General features: G+C 36.8%; 2 protein-coding genes across 2 annotated transcripts; one reads left to right on the plus strand and one right to left on the minus strand.

Moving 5' to 3' along the window:
* Positions 1 to 2537: 2537 nt before the first annotated feature.
* On the plus strand, positions 2538 to 12159 carry polr3glb (RNA polymerase III subunit GL b). The gene is made up of 8 exons (XM_046848547.1): positions 2538 to 2882; positions 4185 to 4339; positions 8322 to 8451; positions 8781 to 8849; positions 10082 to 10138; positions 10962 to 11029; positions 11222 to 11338; positions 11435 to 12159. The coding sequence occupies exons 2-8, from the start codon at positions 4220 to 4222 to the stop codon at positions 11519 to 11521; spliced, it is 648 nt and encodes a 215-aa protein (XP_046704503.1). The 5' UTR covers positions 2538 to 2882; positions 4185 to 4219; the 3' UTR covers positions 11522 to 12159.
* Positions 12160 to 19747: 7588 nt separating this feature from the next.
* Positions 19748 to 22505, minus strand: LOC124384530 (thioredoxin-interacting protein-like). The gene is made up of 6 exons (XM_046847469.1): positions 21964 to 22505; positions 21719 to 21794; positions 21484 to 21631; positions 21015 to 21374; positions 20603 to 20905; positions 19748 to 20498 (listed from the first exon to the last, which is right to left on the minus strand). The coding sequence occupies exons 1-6, from the start codon at positions 22217 to 22219 to the stop codon at positions 20457 to 20459; spliced, it is 1185 nt and encodes a 394-aa protein (XP_046703425.1). The 5' UTR covers positions 22220 to 22505; the 3' UTR covers positions 19748 to 20456.
* Positions 22506 to 24198: the final 1693 nt, after the last annotated feature.

Here is a 24198-nt window from a genome sequence, read left to right on the forward strand (position 1 = left end):
CCTCTGCGCGTTTTTACTTCTGGGGTGCTTATTTATTTATTTATTTATTTATTTATTTATTTATTTATTTATTTATTTATTTAAATAACACCCCCTCGTTCATACCTTACTTCATGTAGCTCTTTATTCCTTTATCTGTGCAACCCTTGAATTCTTATATCCTGAACACATTTTGAGACAAATATTTTACGTGTCTTCTCTCCTCCTTATGTAAACATGGGAATGCAAACATGCATAATCATATTTTCTTCTTTTTAATTTCAGTTGCAGTCCCAATCGCACACATGCTCACAAAGCAATGTCATATAGACTCAGTCCTGTCACTTTCCTCCGAGGTTTAGGTGTTTATGCGAGTTTGGGGATGCGCAGAAAATGCAGCATTCTTGCAATGTTTTGCTGTCACTTCTGCCACATTTTGCCGAGGTGCAAGTCTTCACCCAACATAAATGGTAAACATTTATTTATTATTTGTGGTCTAGATGAGTATTGAGGTGGCCTTTAACGAAAGTAAGGGTGTGATAAAATTCCCAGACTGCATAAATACTAACTCAGTGACTGTAGCTATTATAGAACACAGTTTCTATGGTAACAGATTCTGTGGATTCCGACAGAAGCGTTCCCACGGTGACATGCACATGCCGAGAAATGAAGAGAGAGAGAGAGAGAGAGAGAGAGAGAGAGAGAGAGAGAGAGAGAGAGAGAGAGAGAGTATTTGGAGAAAGGGGGTATTTTGAGAGAGAGAGAGAGAGAGAGAGAGAGAGAGAGAGAGAGACAACGGAAGAGCTAGAGAGGGGAAGAACCATAGAGAGAGAGAGAGAGAGAGAGAGAGAGAGAGAGAGAGAGAGAGAGGAGAGCGAGAGAAAGAGAGAGAGAGAGACAGAGACAGAGAGAGAGAGAGAGAGAGAGAGAGAGAGAGAGAGAGAGAGAGAGAGAACGGAAGAGGTAGAGAGGGGGAAGAAACATAGAGAGAGAGAGAGAGAGAGAGAGAGAGAGAGAGAGAGAGAGAGAGAGAGAGAGAGACACCACTGATCTACCAGCAGAAAAAAGAAGCCAAATCTGTGCTTTTTATAGCAGACCCTGGAAGCAATGTACACATACATTTATTTTTGACATAATTGTATGGAGGTCTTAAAGCAGAAGACTTGGCTAAGATAAAATGTCTATTTTCTATATTTCTGAACAACAAGGAGGCTGCAAAAGTGATGTACAAACATACACTGAATCAGAGCACTCTTGATGCTTAGGAACACATATCACCATCATTAAACACTTACATTATATTATTTTTATTTCATTATTCAATTAGTACATAATATTTTAGTAATACTGTGAACTATATAATTGCTACAATGGAACTTGTAATGCTGGGCTGTTTAATCAGTTGCTATAGGTTTAACAACATAACCGTAAAAAGGTTTATATATTTCTCCAAGTTCTGTCATTTTTTTGCACCTTTTTAATATGCTGGTAGATGACTTGATAATTCTGACCATCCAGTGTGTATTTACATTGTTCAGCAGTTTCTCGTTGCTGATAAAAGGCATTCCCATAACACGATGCTACCACCCCCGTGCTTTGTTTCTGCTGATTAGAATGAATGGGTTTTGACAAAGAGAATGTAATCTTTGTTCTCATCAGACAAGAAACCCCTTTAACACATGTTTGCTTGGGATTTCGAATGTGATCATTTACTTAAACAACAATTAACAGTTATGATACTGATACAAATGGCATGATATATACATAAGTTTATAAGTATATAATATAATATAATATAATATAATATATATTTGATAATTGTTTTATATATATATATATATATATATATATATATATATATATATATATATATATATATATATAACGTTTAATATATATTATTATTATAATATATATAATATAATATATAACATCCTGTAAGCGTATATTATTATTAGTTACTTTATCCAAAGAATTATGCAAAGAAACTAATAATACAGGTATGTGATTGCATATGTACATTTGCATCATTTAAAATTCCACTGATGACATCCAATTTTTAAGAAAATTCATAAATGTAAAATAATAATATTAGTAATAATAATAATAATAATAACAATAATAATAATAATAATAATAATAATAATAATAATAATAATAATGTATACACTACATATTAATGCATAATGTATTGAATAAAGGGGAGGCGATACCTCATTAAGGTTTTTTTCTTTGTCTCGTTTTCCTCTTGGAGTAATTAAGTAAATATGTATAATAGGAATAAGTATTTTCCCGAATGGTTACAACGATGTTCCAAGGATTTTCTTTGTATTGTTTCTTTTGCATTGTCTATATTTTAGTATCATGTTTGAAAATAGAGCAGCAAACGTTAGATATTTTCATGCATGGAGAAGTTGATTATGTACTTTACACAGGTGAGGACAGAAAACTACTGCATTGAAACTGACACTTCAGCGCGCGCACACTGCTCGAAAGAAGAGCAGTTTCCTGCGGCTCCTGATTGGCTGCGCGGTTCGGGGGCGGGACTCAGCCTGACCGACAGATCGGCCTCGCGCTCCACTTCCTGTCTACAGTTTGTTTGTGTTGTATGCCGCGGAACTTCGTACCGGACGTGTCCGTGCGATATTATCGTTCCTCGGGTGTTCGCGGAGACATTAGTTATGTAATTACTATGTAATTAACATATGTGTAGTTGCGTGCATTATTAAGACCACTAGATAATGTGGTGCTGCAGCGGGACCGTTACACTACAGTTAGCATGCTTAGCTAACCGGCTATCTCTTTTTATATAGTTCTTCATGCATTTTCTTTTTCTTTTATTCTTTTTTCGTTAAAAACCTGCACAAGTCAGACTTGAGGAACACCAGGCACTGAAATTAACTGTAAGTCCAGACTTACATACATATATTGTGCTTCTTTCATTACACCAACAAGCGTTACCTACAATACAGAAGTATTGGCACCCTTCGTCAAGACAAGGGAACTACATGCACAAGGCAATTAAAACGTGTATATGAATTGGAATATAACGTATATGCTGAGGGCTTCTACTAAGAGAATAAAAGCATCCAACCTCTTCCCTTACTGTTAAACATGACTGTAGGCACCTATAGAAACATCTTGGGCCTCTTCCTCCAACTCTTTAATGACTAAAGGGAAGGTAATAAACATGTGGCTGTACCTAAATAAGTTTTTCTTTTGTTTGTTTTTTTTTTGTTTTCCCCTGGAATCATTCATTAAATAGGAATTCAATAAGTATTTTCTCTAATGATGTTCCAAAGATGTACCAATGATTCTCTGCAGTGGTTCGGTAAACAAAACCAGAGTTTGGGCCGCAATATCCCGGAAATCATCATGATGTCTTTAGAAGAACCTTCAGGGTTCACTAGTTGCAAAACAAGTGTCAGTGATCTAGCACATTTAACAGGGAGATGTAAAGTGCTTCTTCATGTATGTAAATCTATTTTCTCTGGTTAAAATTCCAGTGGAGTGCATGAGAAAAAAGCTTGATTTGTTCTTCTAGGACCACTTAAACTTCCAGCTGTAGTTCATATGATGAGTATTGAAGTTCAGCAGCTGCATTTTGCGACTTAATCTCAAAAACAACTTCTCTTTTTGTAAAGAAACAGTTTCCTGTTAAAGAAGTGGCCTTTAATGTTTGTCTAATAAAACAACCCTTAAGAATCTGCTAAACTACAATTCTGAAAGTGCTTCTATTTTTTTGTGTTTTCCTCAAAAAGTGGGAGTATTTCTGTGTGCAACCTCATGTTTTATATGTTCACATGGTGACAGTTTATTTCAAAATGGATTCATTTGTCAGTTTAATAAAACAATATTTTTATGTGTACCAGTACATTTGTAAGAGTTTTGTAAGATAAAAAAGTTTCTCTTGTTCAATGGGTGGAGAATTGGAATAATTATAAGTAAAGATACATAATCCTTTTGCCCATTATTTTGAATACTTCACTACAGGGTGTCCGAAAAGTCAGGAACTAATGACAATACTAAAATTACACCTCTTTCATTCAACATTAATGACATTTTTCACCTGTAAGAAAAATATCTGCAAATAAGAATTCTTAAACAAGTAGATACAGAATAAATCCAAAAATAAATGTCTGTCATTTTTTAATGTTTTTGACTTTTTGTTATAATTGAGTTATACTCTTATGCATCATTTTTAGAAACTGCACAAACATTGGCTGAGTATGAGCTGAGGATGGCAGGACGAGGGCGAGGAAGAGGACGGGCTCAGCTCAGTTTTCCTGTGGAGGCCGTGGGAATAGGCAAAGGAGAGAATCTTCCCCCTTCCACTGTCCAGCCTACACCACTGTTCCCTGTGAGTTGCATAAAATCCACAATGCTGTATATACATGCATACACCTGCCCTCATCCACTGTATTAGGAATACCTGTACACCTGCACAGTGCATAAAACTATGCAAATACAAGTCAGGAACTCCAGTTATTGTTCACATACTGTACATACAAAAGGTAAAATGTGGAATTCTTACACACAACAGTCTATAGTCAAGTCAAGTTTATTTCTATAGCGCTTTTTACAACAGACATTGTCTCAAAGAAGCTGTACAGATCTTTAAGAGTTAAACTGAATGGTGTGCATTTATCCCTGATGAGCAAGCCATGGTGACTCTATAGAGTTGTTTCAAATGTGTCAAATAACATTAAGTGAGTGACAGTTTTGTGAAGGAAGAAAACAGTGTATTGAATATGAATGTGAAGTGTATGAATATGAATATTATGACCCAGTACAACCATGGTGAGAAGAAAAGCATCACAGCATACACAACATATCGAAACTGGACAGTTAAAAAGACTAAGACTGGAAAAAGACCAGGATATATTTCCCCCCTTATCTTCAGCTGTTCAGTTTGGGTGAGTTTGCTTTCATGATAGCCTCATGTTCTCCCTGGCTGACTGCATTGGATCCTGGTATGGTTTATTGCATTGTTGCTCACTATGGTTGTGAATAGTGTTCATTGGAGTTACAGTCCTATAGACGTCCTGTAAACTCAGACTAGAGACTAGAGACTCTGCAGATCCTTCATTCACGTTTTATTGTTTTTGCACCATTCTGTGTAAACTTGAGAGACTGTTGTGTGTGAAAATCCCAGGAGATTAGCAGTTTTTGTACTTACTCAAGCCTACCTATCGGACACCACAACCATGCCATGGTTAAAGTTAAAGAGATCGCATAATTGACATCACAATTATGATTAGATAACTACATGTCCACATGTAAAGATGTTCCTAATAGAAATTGGACAAAGATTATATGTCTTGCTTTATTGCAGGCTGCAAGTATGTGTGTCTAATGAACACCAGCATCACATTTCCTAGAATTCTATTTAGGATTATGAGTTAAGTAAAAAAACATGTGACTTTCTAGGAATGATAGTGAGGATTATATCTCAACTGGTTAAAGGCAATTAACTAGTTTTATATACACTGGAAATAGATTATGAGATATATAATAGTGCAGCTGTGACTCAATATGTGACATAATATAGTCCATAATATAATTATGGAGCACATAATAACTAATGAAATAAAGATGTAGTTTGTGCCAAAATACTAATTGCTTTGATAAAACTTGTTGGGGTTTTTTATGTGCATTTTTATTTCCTTTGAAAATGCATATCTATTTATTGTGAATTGCATTAAGCAGGACACACTTAAATATGATGTGATTTCACATATATCATTTAAAAGTTGGACTTGCTATGCCTATAAAATAGATGTTAGTATTAAAAAGAAAATAATTAATACAAATGATTAAATATTACATATTGAACATATTGCAAATCTTAAAAACAAAAAACAAATATTTTATAAATATATTAATAAATGATCACGTAAACACCACAGAGTTAGAAATACCACTGACAATAACAGGATGCATAAACTACTAACCAAAAAAGAAGAAGGCGGTGCATTTCTCTCAGTAGTGAGTCTTGGTGATTGGATCTGTTATTCTGTCATGAAGACATTTCACCCCTGATAAGAGGCTTCCTGACTTCTACCTGATGATGGGAATATTCTCACCATTTAATCACTACATGACTCAGATCTATGGCATCATGAGAGCGACATGACCCCAGGGTCTAGAGATGTCATTCAACCTTAGTAATTGGGGTTTTTCTCCTGTTCAGGGTCTCTGTGGTTAAAAACAGGTCTGAGCATATCTCTCTACATGTTTGCTGCAGGCAAGCTAGCATAATCAAACTCCTGTAAATTTAAGTGACATTGCTAGCTAAAAATAAATAAAATGCTATACGGAGTCAGAAAACAAGTAAACAGTGCAATTATAAAGCAAAGCTGACTAATATAGGTTAAGCTCACTATACACAACATTTGCCTAGATATATTTGGGCCCAAATACAACACACATTGAACAAACACAAGATAAAATGTGTAGTACTTGTTCATCTGACAATGCATAACTTCTTTGTGTTGTCTCCAGTGACTTTGCAGCAGAAAATGTTGACCCCAAATGATGGATTAATATCATGGTCTAGCGGAATTAACCCAAACTCTGGGTTTTGATTACGTGACAATTAGCTTAAACACAATATAAAATGTCTCAGCAAAATGAACCAAAGAGCCTCGACTTTTGTACAGTTTGCCCAAAACGTTTCCTTGTAGGTTGTTCTTAGTTTCTACTGTTTGCATGTAAACACAGTTTGAATGGATGATGTTTTTTTTTTTATTGTGGTCTATTTTTGATTTATTATTGCGGTCTTTTCTTTTCCCCAGAAAGGCATAAAATAGATAGGTAATACGGAATATATAAAAATATATATAGTATATAAGACTTTTGTACAGTGGTGTATGTATTTTTACCAGATACTGGTCTCATGTACCTGTGTAACTCTGACTCATGGACTATAAACTATATGATTTAGTGTCTGGTATAAGTCTATAAATAGTTACACAGTGACACAATTTCTGGTTTGTTTCAGTCCTCCAGTACAGTGAAATCAAAAGGAACCAAGGAAAATGAGGCCGTAATGCATGCTGAACTCCAGGGCTGCACAATAGGGATAAAAACAGTGTGTGAAAATGTGTTATAAGATGCTATAAATGTGTTGGACTAAATGTGATAGAGAACCAGAAATGGAATGCTTTTTTTATGTAAGGTTTATTTCACAATATTTAACAATCATCTCAGTATTTATTATCTTATATGACTATTATACACAGTATCAAAAGCATCAGAATTCAGACACGTTCCTCATCAACAGTCTGACTGGATAAATAGTTTACCTTTCGTTTATGCCGCAGCGACACTCAGTTAAGCCAAATAGAAGATTACTTCTTATTCAGTTCTTCTGGTATTGTAAGTAGTGCACTATATGTAGGGCATGCCATTTGAGATTTACCAACAGAAGAACAGGGACAAATGCTTTTTTTCTACATTTGAACATTTTTTTTTTCTTATTATTTCCAATCCTTAAGATGTTGTTTTTTATAGCCCTCCATGATCTGGTCAAGTGTAAAAGATAAGATCATCTTCTTCTCCTTCTTTCAGCTTCTCCCATTAGGGGTCGCCACAGTGGATCATCCGTCTCTATCCTCCCCCTGTCCTCTACATCTGCCTTTTTCAACCCAACTACTTGCATGCCTTCCCTCACCAAATCCATAAACCTCCTCCTTGATCTTCCTCTTTTCATCCTTCCTGGTGGCTCCATCCTCAGCATCCTCCTACCGATATCCCCCATGTCCCTCATCTGCACATGTCCAAACTATCTCAATCTACCCTCCCTCACCTTGTCTCCAAAACGTCCTACATGCGCTGTCCCTCTAATAAACTCATTTCTAATCCTGTCCATCCTCGTCACTCCCAACGAAAACCTCAACATCTTCAGCTCTGCTACCTCCAGCTCTGCCTCCTGTCTTTTACTCAATGCCACTGTCTCTAAACCATACAACATTTGCAGCTTGTTTTAGGGTCTGATGGTTGCCTGCAGTTTAGTGTTTATTAAGTAAAATGTTTACTTACTCCCTAATTTGTTTTAATCTCTGATATAATCCCTAAAAAACACTGTCATTTATTTCTATTATTATGGTAACATTTAACATCTGGCTATAATATTATAACAAATACATGGGATGTACTGTATACTCATCAATAATTTACATTTTCTAGTGAATTTTTGTGACAACCTGCAGAGCATCAGTAATGCTCAGACAACGCTGCTATTTTAAGAGTGTGTATAAATATTGCTATTTGTAGCTGCAATCACAGTAAAGCATGACTTTAAAGAACTGTTTTTTTTTCTGTCTGTTTTGAATGTAAAGCCCTTGGAGCACAAGCCAGTGCCACTGCAGACAGGAGAAGAAGCAGAATATATGCTAGCTCTGAAGCAGGAATTCAGAGGAGCCATGAAGAGTCTGCCTTTCTTCATACGACCAGCAGCACCCAAGAAAGGTCATTATTTCCCCACTCAGCAATATATCCATTTTGTCATTTGCGTATTGGGCAGACATTAGGCTGCTTTCAGGGGTATAAATGTACTTATGTTTGAAGTCTTTTAATTCTATGGTGCAGTTTTCATTATAAGTGGTGTGGACAATCTTTCAGTTAATTAAGGGTTTTTTTCTTTGCTGCAGTAAAAAGTTTTGTTATATAAGGACACATTAGTAATTTATTGGAGAGCTCTGTTTACTGTTTGTAGATTTATTTTACACACAGTCACATTGATCTTACACAGAGACAATTAGAAATACATCGATTTTTGTGTTTTTTGTTTATTGTAGATGTGGAGCGCTACTCTGACAAATACCAGAATATGGAACCATCTGACAACACCATTGAATGGAGCCCAGGTACATGAATATTATTTTATTAATTTTATAGAATTAATTTAATAATTATTTATTAATTTTAGAATGCTCTTTACCATAAATATGATAAGGCAGGATGTTCAGCTGGTCTGCAGTGTTATTAAGCAGTGTCACTGAGGTTTGTTCCATTAGATCATCACTCCCATGGAGCCTGAATTGACAGCGTTAATTGAATGACAAATTACCATGAAGCGAGGATTGGTTTTCAGCACACTAATTAAAAGCCTTATCTTCAACAAAGCTGTGGCTGCTGGGACATGCACTGCAATACAGGCACATTCAGATCCACATTTGTTTATTTACTGTTCAAGTGAAGTCACGGCTTTATTTAGATTCCTTTCATTATAGTGAGATGTAATATTAAGAATAACGGAAGGCTTAACATTAAACAGTGACAAACAGGAAGATTGTAATAAATACAATAAGCCCTAATCTTGTGCTATAGATTTCACAAAACAAATAATATATTGTGTCTTCTGAAAAAATATAAACTGCTTAAATTGTCTTATATACAAACTATTCGTATTCACATTATTATGTCATACTTAACAGTAATAAAACACTATATGGACAAAAGGTTGTGGACACTTGACCATACAATTCGTATGTGCTTTTTAATCTCATTCCACATTTAATCCCCATTTGCTGTTATAAAAACCTCCACTCTTCTGAGTAGATGTTTTACTAGATATTGGAGATAAGAGATTTGTGTTTATTCACGCAAGAGTATTAGTATATTTAGATACTGATGTAGAGAAGAGCGTTCCAATTCATCCCAAATAATATTTAATAATGTTGAGGTCAGGGCTCTTTAGCAGTCAATTCAAGATTAATCTATTCCCCATTGCAACCCATAGAAACCATATCTAGCTGACTTTGTACACGGGGAGACATTGTTATTCTGGAACAGTTTTGGGTCGGCTAATTCAAGTGAAGGGAAAATTGTGTGTGTTAACTCAGATGTGGGCTCAGCTGTAGCCTCTTTATACATTATATTATTTATTTTTGATTTGCTTTGTAAAAGTATCTTAGGCAAGCTTATATATGTTAAGATCACAGATCATATGTTTTGAACATTGGAGAACAGCCCAGACACTGTTCTGTATTCTTTTTGCTCATAAGTATATCAAAATAAAAAAGGTATATTTCATGCTAATTTCATTTGCTTTGTTTTTTCAATAACCCAGATGTTGGTTTTTTTTGTTCTCTCTCAGATTGGAAACGCTTACCGAAGGAGCTGCGTGTGAGGGTGAAAAGGCCTCCTAGCGAGAGTTAGTGAGCTGCATCCTATAAACACTTCCACCCATGCAGAATCAGGCTGATTAGCAGCTCTACTTTCTGCTCTTCAGAGAAAGAATTCCTAATCTATAGCCGCAGCCCAGTAGCACCGTACGCTGAATGCGTGACAATGCTAAACCTCAGCTTTATTCTCACAGGCCACAGAGGACATAACACACACTGAGCTTTTAGAGAGAAACGATGTCTTTAAATACATTTCCTTTAAAAAGTGTGGCGCCTCTGCTTGTTAGTAGTGTGAATTTATAAGTTGCTTTCCGCTGTAGCTGCGTGTCCTTTCGCAGCACTCAGGCCGTTCTGCAGCCACGCATCTTAAAAGAGGGTAAATGGCATAAATTAGAGCACATGGAAGAGGCGGCCTTGTCTTCTTCTCTTTAAGTGTGGAAGGTAGGCTCTGACTCATTGCCGTCTCAGGGGAAATCAAGAAGACAGCACTCTGTGCCATTACACACACCTCCAAAATAAAAGGCTGCAGACAGAGCGATGAACGATGAACGAAAACAAGAGATGTAGAGAACAATGTTTTCTTGGAACAGGGAGAGAAGAGTATGCATTTCACTCATTTATTATCTGCCTTTGCTATTTGCTATATTCCTTTATAACATTTTGATAAACCACATATAAACCTTTCTAAACATAAACATACAATATAACGTGGCGTGTGTTTACATGCGATTGAAAACGGTAGCATACAACTGCCAAGATGTTTACACAGCGGTTATTGGAAGTGTCTGAGTGAATGCCACTCCCATTTTTTTCTGCTGACGGTCATATTTCTTTTTGAATTGTGCATTTCAGGAAGTTTAGCCATTTCTAAAAGCAGCAAACAGCCACAAGTGGATAAGGAAATCATCCGCAAACTGGAGGTAGTGTCCTGTTTTCCCATCATGCAACTACCTTAAACATTACTTGTTATTTAATGGATAGATCGCATTAAATCTGTCCTCACATCAGAGAGAAATCATTTTAAATGGTCTTTCATTGTCACCACTAAATGGCAGTTAGTTATTGAATCACCAATTAGTTTCACTAATTCTCTGTCACATGCAATCCTTCAGACGCTGGAGAAAAAAGAGGAGGAGGTGAGTTCTGGCGAAGAAGAGGGCGAGAAGAAAAAAACAGAGGAGGAAGAAGCAGAGGTAGAGGAGGAGTATGATGAGGAAGAGTTTGAAGAGGTAAGGTTTCCACAGCGTCAGACAGGATAATGATCATGTATGTGATGTGTTCCTGCTCCAGCGTAGTGTATGTGTGTTTTATGTGCATTTAAACAGGAGACAGACTACATCATGTCATACTTTGACAACGGGGAGGATTTCGGGGCAGACAGTGATGACAATATGGATGAAGCTGTTTACTGATGGTGGACTGCAATCCACAGATGATAAGATGAGCAAATCTGAATCCTCCATGCAATAAGGACTGCCTGGATGGCTGATGATTTCTTTGGGCAGCTGATTTTCTTATACAGGAACACATGGAATTCACTTAACCATGTGGTTGGACATATGGATTATATATCCATGAGACTACTTTTATAAATCAATCTCAACCTTAGGGTGGATGTCATGAATCCTAACGCACTGTAAAAGATTTTCAACTTTACTCACTGTATTTGATTTCTACTTAAATGCCCAGTGGGATAAAAAAATCTGACCGAAACTCGTTACCTTGTTAAACTAAATTGGTCGACTTGAAGCTGTTAATATACGGTAAGAAAACAGTTTATTCAGCACAGTTAATTTTACAAGTTGTATTTGAGATTAGAAAATGGAAATTCTACAGTGTATAAAAATACACACAGTGTATTACTGATGTACTGATGTGTTGGGCAGGCTGATATCTGTATATTTTGTTTTTTCATTATTAGTGACAATTTAAACTAGATAGTTTTAACATTTTTACTATAATTTTCAAATTGTTACATAGTTAACAAGCAGCACATTTTGTATACATTTTAAAGTTTTATACAGTTATTTGAATATTAAATGTCGTATTTTTGAACCATCCGGACTGATTACTGAGTATAATACAAAGCAATACATACATATATAATACATTCTAATTCAACACTTATTATAAGTAGGTTTATGTGCTTTTCCAAAAATGTGCTTTTCCAAAAAGTGCCTTCGAGCTATTTTAAGATAAGATAAATTAAGATAAGATAAGATATACCTTTATTCGTCCCACAGTGGGGAAATTTTCTTTTACAAAAGCAAAGAAAGGAAAATCTGCAGATATATAAAGTAGAGACATAGTACAAATATATACATCACAGTGTATAAATACAAAAGAAACAGAAACAAACACTAAAGTAGTTAAACTTTTAAACTTTCATTTTATGGCACATCAAAATAATTATTTGGTTCACGGATCTGCTGAACATTGACTCACACTAAAATAATGCATTATATTTTGTTACATTTAATATAAATATTATTTACCTTAATTATTCATTATGTTTTGCATAATACTATACACTATAAGAGACACTAGACCATCACACCCATATGTGGTTCTTTCCCACACTGTTGGAAGCACAGAACCATATCGCACCTTTTTGAATGCTTTTTAGTTTCCCTTAAATGGAAGTAAGAGTTTGGTGTAGAAGAAATCAAGTAAACAACACCTTGTGTTAAACTGGAATGCCTAACTGGACACCAAGTGCTCTAATATTAAGTAAGCACTTTAGCTTATCATATTTTTCTATGAAACCTCACTAGCTCTAGCTTGTTCTACTACAGTAAACAGTGTTTCCAGTACGTAGATAGTGTAGGATAATGACTTACTTAGAAATACTGACCCAGTATGTTTTTTTCTGAACTTTCTTCATTTCAAATACATATTCATGTTTTTATATAAGTCCCAGAGTATCTGAGTGTTATGCAAATTTTTGTAGTTTCTTTTTGGTGTTTTATATGAAAGCACAAATTAGATCCTGGGACAGAGTAGTCATTTGGTGATAAGTGCTTTTTTAGCATCTGGTCTAAATCTCCATCCTAAATACTGATACATGAGCCTGTGACTGGTACAGCAAGTGCTAACCCGGAGTTTAAACGAACAACACCTTGTGTTAAACTGGAACGCAGACTGTGCCCCAGGCCTCCTCTCTCAAAGTCACTGTCTGATCTAACTAATGTTCTTGTGGCTAAACGAGTAAATCTTTGTGGCTACACTCCAAAATGCAACGAGAAGCCTTTCCAGGGGAGTGCAGGAAGAATACATTTGAAATGGGAAGTTCAAAACACACATTTCAAAATTAGCAAAGGATAAAAATGAAATATATTTTTTCAGAAAATTACAATTCAACATATAACTGAACATTGTTACGGACTACAAGAGAGTATGTGAATCTGATAAGAGAATGTCACGAGTTTGCCAACCTGTCATCAAAGCTAAATGCAGCTACTTTGGAAAATCTAAAACTTTCTGGTTTGTTGAACACTTTTTTGTTTACTACATAATTTCATATCTGTTTCTTTATCATTTGAATGACTTCAGTAATACTGTACAATGTTACAAATAAAAAAAAATAGGTAAAAAACACTGAAGGAGAAGGTGGACCCAAACTTTTGACTGGTACTGTGCATCGAATGGTAAGGTTTCCTCGGACTTCATGCAATAGAGTACAACCCCAATTCCACAATAGTTTAGAGCCATACTTTATTAAATAGAACATAAAAACATCTAATTCAGAATGATCTTATTTTCCTTTAATTGTGACATTTTATCAGTTTAAACGTTTGATATATTTTCTTTGTTCTTTTGTTGAGTAAAATATGGGATTATGAGATTTGCAAATCGTTGCATTCTTTAAAATCATTGTATTTTACAATGCGTCCCGATTTTTTGGGAATTGGGAATATATATCATTTTCATATTTAAGAATTAATAATTACTCAACTTATATGAGAAGTTCTAAAATCAATATAAAACAACTTGTGTTTAGAGTTAAAAATGGACAAAAGTATAAACTTTTTCTCATGGATTTGTTTGTAGGGTTATCAAATCCAATGTCCCTCACAAACATACAGGAAAATTAATATGCTTGTTTTTCAAATGCTTTAATTTCAGTAAATCCTTGAACAAAGCAGGTCTATAAATTAAAATCTACCGTGTAATATCTGACCTGGGAAAGGCCCCCCAGTGAACATAAGTTTAAATCCTCAACAGTTGAACAGTTGAACACTTGAAGCCCTTCCAAGAATGGGCTAGAGGCTTCTATTCGGGGAACTACTGAAATGTATTTAGTGAAAGATTCCCAAAGTGAAACTTTAGCTAGGACAGGTCAGGTCAGAGAAGGAGGATGAGGTATGAAGCCGTGCACGTCTGCAGAATCTCTCAAGCTTACTCATTACAACCTGACAGAATTATTAGAGGCCTAACTGGACACCAAGTGCTCTAATATTGAGTAAGCACTTTAGCTTATCATATTTTTCTATGAAACCTCACTAGCTCTAGCTTGTTCTACTACAGTGAACAGTGTTTCCAGTACCTAGATAGTGTAGGATAATGACTTGCGTAGAAATACTGACCCAGTACGTTTTTTTTTCTGAACTTTCTTCATTTCAAATACATATTCATGTTTTTATATAAGTCCCAGAGTATCTGAGTGTTATGCAAATTTTTGTAGTTTCTTTTTGGTGTTTTATATGAAAGCACAAATTAGATCCTGGGACAGAGTAGTCATTTGGTGATAGTGCTTTTTTAGCATCTGGTCTAAATCTCCATCCTAAATACTGATACATGAGCCTGTGACTGGTACAGCAAGTGCTAACCCGGAGCTCAAATGAAGCACGTAGAAATCTAAAAGTGTCTCAGAGCAGGTCTTCTGCTATGACTTTAACTCCTGTAAATTTAGCTAAAGTGTTTAAAAGATCACCACTATCTGCGTTTCATTGTTAAATGTAGTGTAACTGACATTCAGTTTGCAATTATTAAATATACTACAAAGGCAGTATTAAATATACTACCACCATGACACTGAAACCACGATCTATGTGTGTTAAATCCACACAGACATACTGCATTTGTTGATTGACATGCTGCTTCTTGTAGGACTGAGGTAAATAAGCAAACACACATGCACGCCAAGCAGTTTGCTCATTCCAGCTGAGGAGAAAAGTGTGGCTCTGTCTTTCATCCTCTTTAATTAAGATTCAGCTCTTGGCATGTCTGTGAGAGGAACACTGGTCGTGTGCTGAAAACAAAAGCAGTCCTTCATGACACTCTCCACTCCACTCCATTTGTTCCCCTCAAGCAACATTTTTTTTTCCAAGTAATTGATGTTTGTTCTTGAACACTGTTTATAACTCCTGTACTTCTGTACACACACACACACACACACACACACACACACACACACACACACACACACACACACACACCTATATGCAGGGACATCATTTATTTTCCAACTTAAGACTTTGCACATAGATTTCTTTTCTGTGATATGCAAATGTAGATGTGCCATTTTATGACTAATTGCATTCTTGCCTGGTTCCAGCAAGAAATAAAAAAACCCAAAAGCTGACAGCACTGAGCCTTGAAGGTTAAAGAGTCTCATTTGGCAAAGTTCTGTGAATCCAACAGCCACGTTATTGTGTTGTTCAGCTCTAAATACAGGATCATATTACAATTGTTTGTTTGTTTGTTTGTTTAACACAAACAATGACAACCCAGCAAAACTCAATCTGCGAGCTTCACAGTATACAAACCTTCTGTGCATAACCTATACAACTCTGACCTCAACTCTAGTGAACACCTTTAGTATGAATTGGAATGCTGATTGCACCCCAGCCCTCTTTAAGCTACATCAGTATCTGACTTTATTAATGCCTTGTGAAGAAATGAACGTCAATCTCCACAAGAACACTTTAAAATCTAGTGGAACATCTTCTCAGAAGAGTGGAGATTACTATAACAGCAAATAGATGTAATGGGATATTAAAAAAAATCACATAGAATCTATTGTTCAGGTATACATATATATATATGTACCTTTGTATATATACTTCAGTAACTCCAGTTCGCAATCTGATTGGTTAAAGCAAAATGGGCTTTACACTATAAAAGCAATGCTGACTATGAAGGGCGGACACCTTTGACCCATGCAAGATGTGATGGTATGGCTGAAATCTGATTGGATAGAAACTGTAACCTAAAGTTACACTCGTCACCCAAGAGATAAGCTAAGAAATGACGAGAATAGACTATTGTGAATAATTTCATACATATTCATCCACAGACAGACAGACAGACAGACAGACAGACAGACAGACAGACAGACAGACAGATAGATAGATAGATAGATAGATAGATAGATAGATAGATAGATAGATAGATAGATAGATAGATAGATTGACTGGTTGATAGATCAATAGATTAATAGATTGATTGATTTTTGGCCTTCTGCTCAAATTAAAGCTCATGGTATTTTAAGACACAGTTGCTTGCAAGAACAGTTTGTTCTCATGCCTGACATTGTAGGAGACTAGTCCAGATGCACAACAAGCCTGGATTAGTTTTCAGCACCAGCCCTCAGCTGTATCTGTCAAGCACATCCTCCCTGACCACAACAGACAGAAAGAGTAATCAAAATTATGAACAATGCTTTATTAAATCTTAACTTGCAAGAAAAAACATGCTCAAGAATATAATAAATTGAATCTAGGGTTAGGGTTATGGTAACCTGGATAATTCAAAGTGTTTACCAGTATGTTGTTTTTAGATCAACAACCCCTTATTCTGTCCATAGTGATCAAAGGAGAGTAAAGTGAAGAACAAATGACTTAAAAACCTTTTTTATGTCGGGACTTATCAAGGTACATTCTGCCCTGGCCAGCTGTGATGTTCTTTCTCCCACATCTCCTAAGGCAATTTGTAAAAATGTAATCATTAGATGGTGAATGATGCATGTTTAGAATTAGGAAACCCTGAAACTCTGAGACTGGAATTCAGGACTGCTACTTTCTAAAAAGATTATAAACGTATAAAAATAAAACCAAAAGTGGAATAGTCTCTAACATATCCTAGATTCAGATGAATAACAAATGTGAAAAAGATATCTATAATTAAATTAAGCCACATTAAGAAGTCTTTATGTACTTACTTGGCAATAGTCTGCAATTTCACCAAGCTTCCTTTTTCTGCAACGACCTAGATGCTTATGCACTGAGCACATGAAACAAGACATGAACCAATCATTATCTAACCCTGTTGCGTGATAGCTAGCTCTGAGCCAATCACATGCAAGGATAACCCCATGTGCTAAATAAAAAGACTTGATAATGTCAAATATGATACAGTGCAGCATTCTTATTTTATTTGTAGACATTTATAACTTGTTATTTATCTTATAACTTATCTTGAGAAATTATCAGTATCTATCTTTTTTACAACTGCATTAAACATTTTGTAGTCACTACCTGATTTCAGCAACATCTGGACATAAGTGTGCATGCTTCTGCAGGTGTTTGTTGCGCACGTGTTTTTTGTGTGTGCGTGTGAGTGTGTGCGTGTTTGCGTACATGTGTCTGCAGAATGTGTGTGGAGTGTGCTTCAGCATACAGGGTGCCTGTTTGACATTTTGGCTTGAATGGTTCAGCAAACATAGTTGCCTCAGTGCATCAAATGTCACTACAAATTCAGAGCTGCTTCCAAGCATGCACAAGGGCCTAGACAGACCCAGCACTTGTTTCTTTTTAACTCCTTCAGCTGGTCCATTTGTATTTTCTGCAAAGACATGTAAAGAGTCTTATTAAACGATAAGACCACAATAAGCTAAACAGTAACCAAGCCTAGATTCTCTATTTCTGAATCTGTACTACGAGGAGTACTGTACTGTTCTTCCAAACATTATTCCCTCTATTAGATTTCTGATGTGGGGTTAATTAGGTTGAGAGCTGATGGCTACGAGGTTCATGATGCACGTCATTTTCATCCGCATCAAACCATTCAGTGAGCCCTCTTGCATTGTGGATGGGGTTCTGTCTTCCTGGAAAAGAACACCACTATCAAGATGGAATTGTTTGGTCACAGTAATCAGCAGAATAACTATAATCATGCAGTGTAATTGCCATCTCTTTACGGCCTAGGATCTGAAACTTGGTCGTGGAAAACCCCCTATTCTATACATTTCAGCGTCCCCGAATTAATCTACTAAACATACAGGCAGTACCAGAGTTAAAGCTTCTGTGTTAAAGCAGCAAAACACCCAAAAGTTCAGGAGGTGAGCAAGTGAATATCAGCCAAATGCCATATCAGTTCCTATTGCTTATTGAATAATATGCTGGGACTTAAAAGTATTAACTGGGCAGCATGTAGAAGAATAACACATTTGTGCTGAACTGAAAAGCCATAAAGCAAAACCGTGATTTTAGAAGTTGACCAGATCCTACTTGGCTCCTACTCAAGTTGGAGGGAGGCTGCTGCAGGTTGAGGACAGCTAGAAAAGGAGAACACGAGCAAGGGAACGTGGACAGAAAGAGATCCTGCTCCTTTTTCAGAAGGTTCACTGTATAGGGACAGCTGCAGGGGAAGTAAACAACAGCATCAGATTTCTGCTTTGATGGCTGCAGACATGCTGAGCTCGTCCTTGACATGATTCACACGTGCTGTAATGCATACATTCCCTCCTGCACGTATGCTTTCTGAAGCCTGTTATGCAACGTGGTGCGCTGCATGTTCGCTGGAGACAAGTTGCCATCCCTTCTCTTTATTAGTTATTCACCAATCAGCAAAGTTAATTAGTGGATTTCAACCAGTATGTTATGTTAGGATGCACCAGGATTACAATGAAATATTGCCACAGAGCAATGTATATTTTCATTTAATAACAATGATATTGTCACGTGAGAGAACCATGTCTCAGCTGTTTATATTACTGAAAGTAGAGCAATATTAGGCAATATACAAATTATCAATTAAGCAAGATTGACGTTTCTTTTAATAATTGGTACTATAAAATACACTTTATTACAAGTAAAGAAACGCATAATTTTCCTGTTATCTATGTGATTTGACTGATATGATTTTTTTTTTTTTCAATGACAGGTATTGCTTTATATGTTCAGTTGTTGTTACAGACTTTGTGCCCAGCTGGATTGAATGCACCACTCTCTGGCATCATGGCACATGCCATCCCTCTGTATTCCGAGGATGATAAGCTTGTCAGTCACTAGGCAGTTCCTGAATAGTTCCCAGCTGAACTTATACTGTAAATAATACCTCCTCTGATACACAGCAGGTGGTATTAATAATATTGTGTTCCCCTGGCTTTATGCCATTGGTTCTTATTAATACCCTGCTGCCAACCTTTCCCCTACACTGCAGGAATCCAAGAGCTCAAGCTTGGCATGATACGTGCACCCATCAGCTAGAATCTGACATCATGCTCCTATAATATTGTGTGCGTACATAACAAGCATGACTACACATAAATCAGATATAACTAGCACTGAAAATAACTGGAATCAATTTTTTTTCTTTCTTTCTTTCTTCACCAGTTAGTATGTCCCTGAATATTTTAGTTGCAGAGAAATTATGCATAAAAAGTAATTTTGTTTATGGAGGACATACAGACAAAACAGTTTTCATTATAGTTTTATTTGCAGATTTACCCCTAGGGCACAATGCATATATGTACAAATATAGCTATATGTATAAAATATGTATATAGAAAATGCACATTAATGACAAAACTCTCCAAATTAAATACGGGCACTCTGAAGTTTTAATATGATTGAGTATAATTTCTATTATGAATGTACATAAACCGTTAGACCATACTGGTAATAATAACTGCTTTGTGTTAATAATTTAATATGAAGTTAAAATATAAACAAACCATTAACTCTGATACAAAGTTGTATACTATCTTTAAAAGTGCATTCTAAAATCATGCCCTCTGAACTTTTATTTGACATAATACAGCAAAAAGGCACGGCATTCTCAACGTTGCACAGATTTCTTTTTCTTTACCAGTCCTAAATTCCTTATTATCTGGAATGATTTTAAAGGAAGCCTTATAATTACGCCAATATGGCAATGCTCAACTTCCATCTAAAAAAGAAATAACCTTTTAGGTCTAAATACTGAGGATACCCCAGAAATAATCAAGAAGCACAAAGCAGGCACTAAGCCTAATGCTGTTCTTAAGAAGCATCCTTTCTTAAAAACGTTGTTTACGTATGTTTTTCAAACTGCAACACCCTTTGCACAAATTAACAGAAATTTATTTTTTTTAAGGAAACTAATCTCATCCAAAGGTTTTTTTGCAGCTATAGCTGTGCACCATTACATAAGAGTGGTGCCACTGGTTCTGCATCCCTCTTGCACCTGCAACACAAGAGGAAAGGGAGAAAGCGTTATGCTTCACCTTTTGCCAGTTTACTTAAGGAACTGTCCATACTTGCATTAAAGACGTGTGCATGTATGCATACCTCGGTATAGGCTGGAGGGGGTGTCTGATGGTACTCTCTGGCATGAATAAAAATGGGACAGTCATCTTCACTGTAGTCATCTAGCAATGGTGTGATGAATGGGTCCATGCAGCCATGCAGAGGTATTTCACTGTAGCTAGGTGGAGCAGAAGGCATGGACACCAGGCTGCTGGAGGCTGTTGAGCTTTCTTGCTGACTGCTCATGCTGCTGGTTCGACTGGCAAAGCCAGTAAACGGGATTGTCCCAATGACCAAAGGAAGCTCTAGGGTCAGCTTCTCACTTCCAGGGATATGCACATAAATCTGAAATACATACAAGGAAAATCATTTAGATTCAGATCTATGCAGGTGCAATTGGAGTCAATTACAAGATGATACAAATATGGCTTTTATTGCTGCGTGCTGAGCTCACCATCAGACTGTAGTCCATGTGGATGATGTTGCAGCCCAAGATGGTGGGTTTCAGTTTTGGCACTCGAAAGGTTTTGCCCTGCCATATGTCACACATGCCAGAGATGATATGATTGCCCCTGACAGATGAGATCTTCTCACGGAGCACCTTCAAGCGGCCATTGGCCCGATAGGTGTGTGTGACAATAATGGCAGCTTTGGGGACGATGATGCGAGAGCAGGTGTTCACAAACTTGGCATCGATGCAGATGTTCTCTCCTTCACAGTAGCCCTTACGGTTAATCTTTGCTGTCACTGACACTTTGCCATCAGGAATGAACATGCAGGTCAGCTTTTTCTCCTTCACCCCAGCTGCAGGAGCCTGGAGAAAAGAAAAAAATCTTAGTACTTTCATTAATCCTTATGAGTACAGTGTTGGTCAGTGCAGGGAAATTTCTTTAACACGAGCTGAGCGGTTCAGGCTGACTCACCGTAAGGTCCGAAGTGTTGACATCAATCGGTTCCTCCACCTCAAAACACTTTTTGCACTCTACTTCTGACTGGCAGGCCCTCTCCATCACTGCTCTCACGTAGTACTCAACATAGCCAAGTTTGCCTTTATATGAGGACACTAGCTGCCTGTGGAAACGGAAACATGTGCTTTCAGAGAGCTGAACATCAAGCAGACTTATTAATGACCATAAGCATGCATATAGAGTTACTCACCCTGACTGGGGAAGTTCGAACCCAAACGTGTACTCATATCTATTTCCAGGTCTTAGGGTAACAGAGCCATCCGAGTCTTAAAGAAATAAAAATACAGAGTGTCATGATAGATTAGATTAGATTAGATTAGATTAATAGATAGATAGATAGATAGATAGATAGATAGATAGATAGATAGATAGATAGATAGATAGATAGATAGATAGATAGATAGATAGATAGATAATGCCATTAAAGCAGTTTACCTGTATGCTGCTGGTCCAGGTGAAGCACATCCTCGTATCTCAGGTACTCTATGGCATCCTTACAGCGCTGCTTTCCTTTGCTGTACTCTACTTTGGCACAGCCGATCCCGTACAGCCTCATGGCGCTTACTCGGGTGGTCTCCGACACCTCCACCAACACTCTCCCAGCCACTTTATCCCCACTCGAATAAAAGGCCTTGGTGGAATCGCGGAACTCAATCTGGAAATTCTTTAATTTTTTTGATATAACAACCATTTTTTTTTACGTTTAAAAAGTCACGAGTGAAAACACAGAAGTCGCTCGGTTTCAATGTGTCGGCGCGAGTGTTTAGTTCATACACACTCCGGTGTGCACTTCTTTTTACCCTTCAACCAGGTCTGAGTTATTGTTTTGTAATGTTTGCTTGTGTTGGTCTCTTGTCAGTTCCGTGGAAGTGTTGTGAACACCGAATGGGCTCAACTGTTTTATATTTACCAACATGTGAAGCCATTCGCCTCCTTCTAACATGAGGTGGTTACCTGACATGACTACACGTGAACAACGCGTGCCTGCTATGAATTACTTCTCGCACCGAGCTCTGATTGGCCAGGCGTGTTGTTTGGGTGTCGTTTAGCCAATGGACGTCCAGCCGCGGCGCGTGAACACCGCGTGGACATCAGCACATAGTGGGAAAGGGAGGCGTGGACACTTGGAAGGTACTGTACGAAGTAGGTGGGGCGTATAAGGGAAACCCTATATGGACACCCTATCAGACACTGTTTCTTCCTCACAAGTCGCGTATTGTACTCAGGAGGCCAACAAATACACTATACAATATACTATACAATAATTGCTCTTTCTCGAAATATAGCTTATTAGAGGCTCATTTTTACTTCTGAGCCGTATTATATGACAGATCACTGTTTATCTACTCTAGTGAATCTTAGTATATACGATTCTGTCTTTATTTAATTTTTAACCAAGACAGATCCCAGATTGAAATTAAAGCTGCAAACATTTGCATTTTCGGGAGCCAAGCACCCAGACTCTGTGATGTGCTTCAAATATACAAGCAGAGACTTAAAATTAGGCAATAGGATTCAGGAGTGATTTCTCTAATGATCTGCATATGTTGTGACCATGAAGAGTGGTGCAATACATTGTAGCATAGGAGTCTCTAGATCAGGGGTCACCAAACTTTTTATAACTGAGAGCTACTTCTTGGGTACCGATTAATGTGAAGGGCTACCATTTTGTTACACACTTCTGAAATAATAAATGTGCTCAATTTACCTTTATTATATGTTATTATTAATAATTAATGATATTCATCTATGTGAAGACACTGATCATGTTAATGATTTCTCACAATAATTATCAACAATGATTTAACAAGCTGGGAAACAGATAGATGCAGCTCACTGGTAAGTGGCGCTATGGTGAGCTATTTTTTTAGAAAAGGCCCGCGGGCGACTCATGTGGTCCTTGCGGGCACCACATTGGTGACCCCTGCTCTAGATGAATACAATGGGCAGCAAAATGGTATTGCTGCAGCAGCTGCCACACTGCTATGACCTGCAGTGTTGTCTGTTGATACTTTGACCCATGGTCATGATTGCTTCTGCTCTTGCATTGTCACAGGGCATGGTCCTGAAGATGCTCACTAAGATTTGTATCAGTGTGCAAAGTCACAGAAACTGAAATATAAGCATTGTTTTGGCCCAGATTGGAGATTAATAAGTTGTAAGCATTAAGAAGCTTGTATTTCCTTCAAGATGCAGGACTTTAGTGCTAGTATTAAGTTGAAATCATTCAGCAAATATTTGGTATGGTAAAGTTTTTTGCCATTTCCTTTTAGCTTTAGTCTATTTTTTTATTTTATTTAAGTAAAAAATAAAGTACATTTGGAATTCAGTAAATATTTAATTTCGAATAAAAATATATATATTTTAAATGTTGTGGAGGCATTCTATCTATCCTATAAATAAAAATATTCATAATTCTGATGACAGTGGTTTCTGTCTTTGTCCCTGTACAATGTCCCTGTACAGAGTACACTAGGGCTTACTAAATGGTTGATGAGGATTAAATTATGTAAATCATATGCTATGACCTTCATAGCCACACGTTCTCAACCCAATTATGAAGACAGCATGCCTTTCATTGTGATACCAACAAATATGCATAATATCATACAATTTCATACCTGAAATCTGTAATAGATTTTAAAAAAATTAGCTTGAGCCAATTCTTTT

This window comes from Silurus meridionalis, chromosome 4 (genome assembly GCF_014805685.1).
Source record: "Silurus meridionalis isolate SWU-2019-XX chromosome 4, ASM1480568v1, whole genome shotgun sequence".
NCBI classification, from domain to species: domain Eukaryota; kingdom Metazoa; phylum Chordata; class Actinopteri; order Siluriformes; family Siluridae; genus Silurus; species Silurus meridionalis.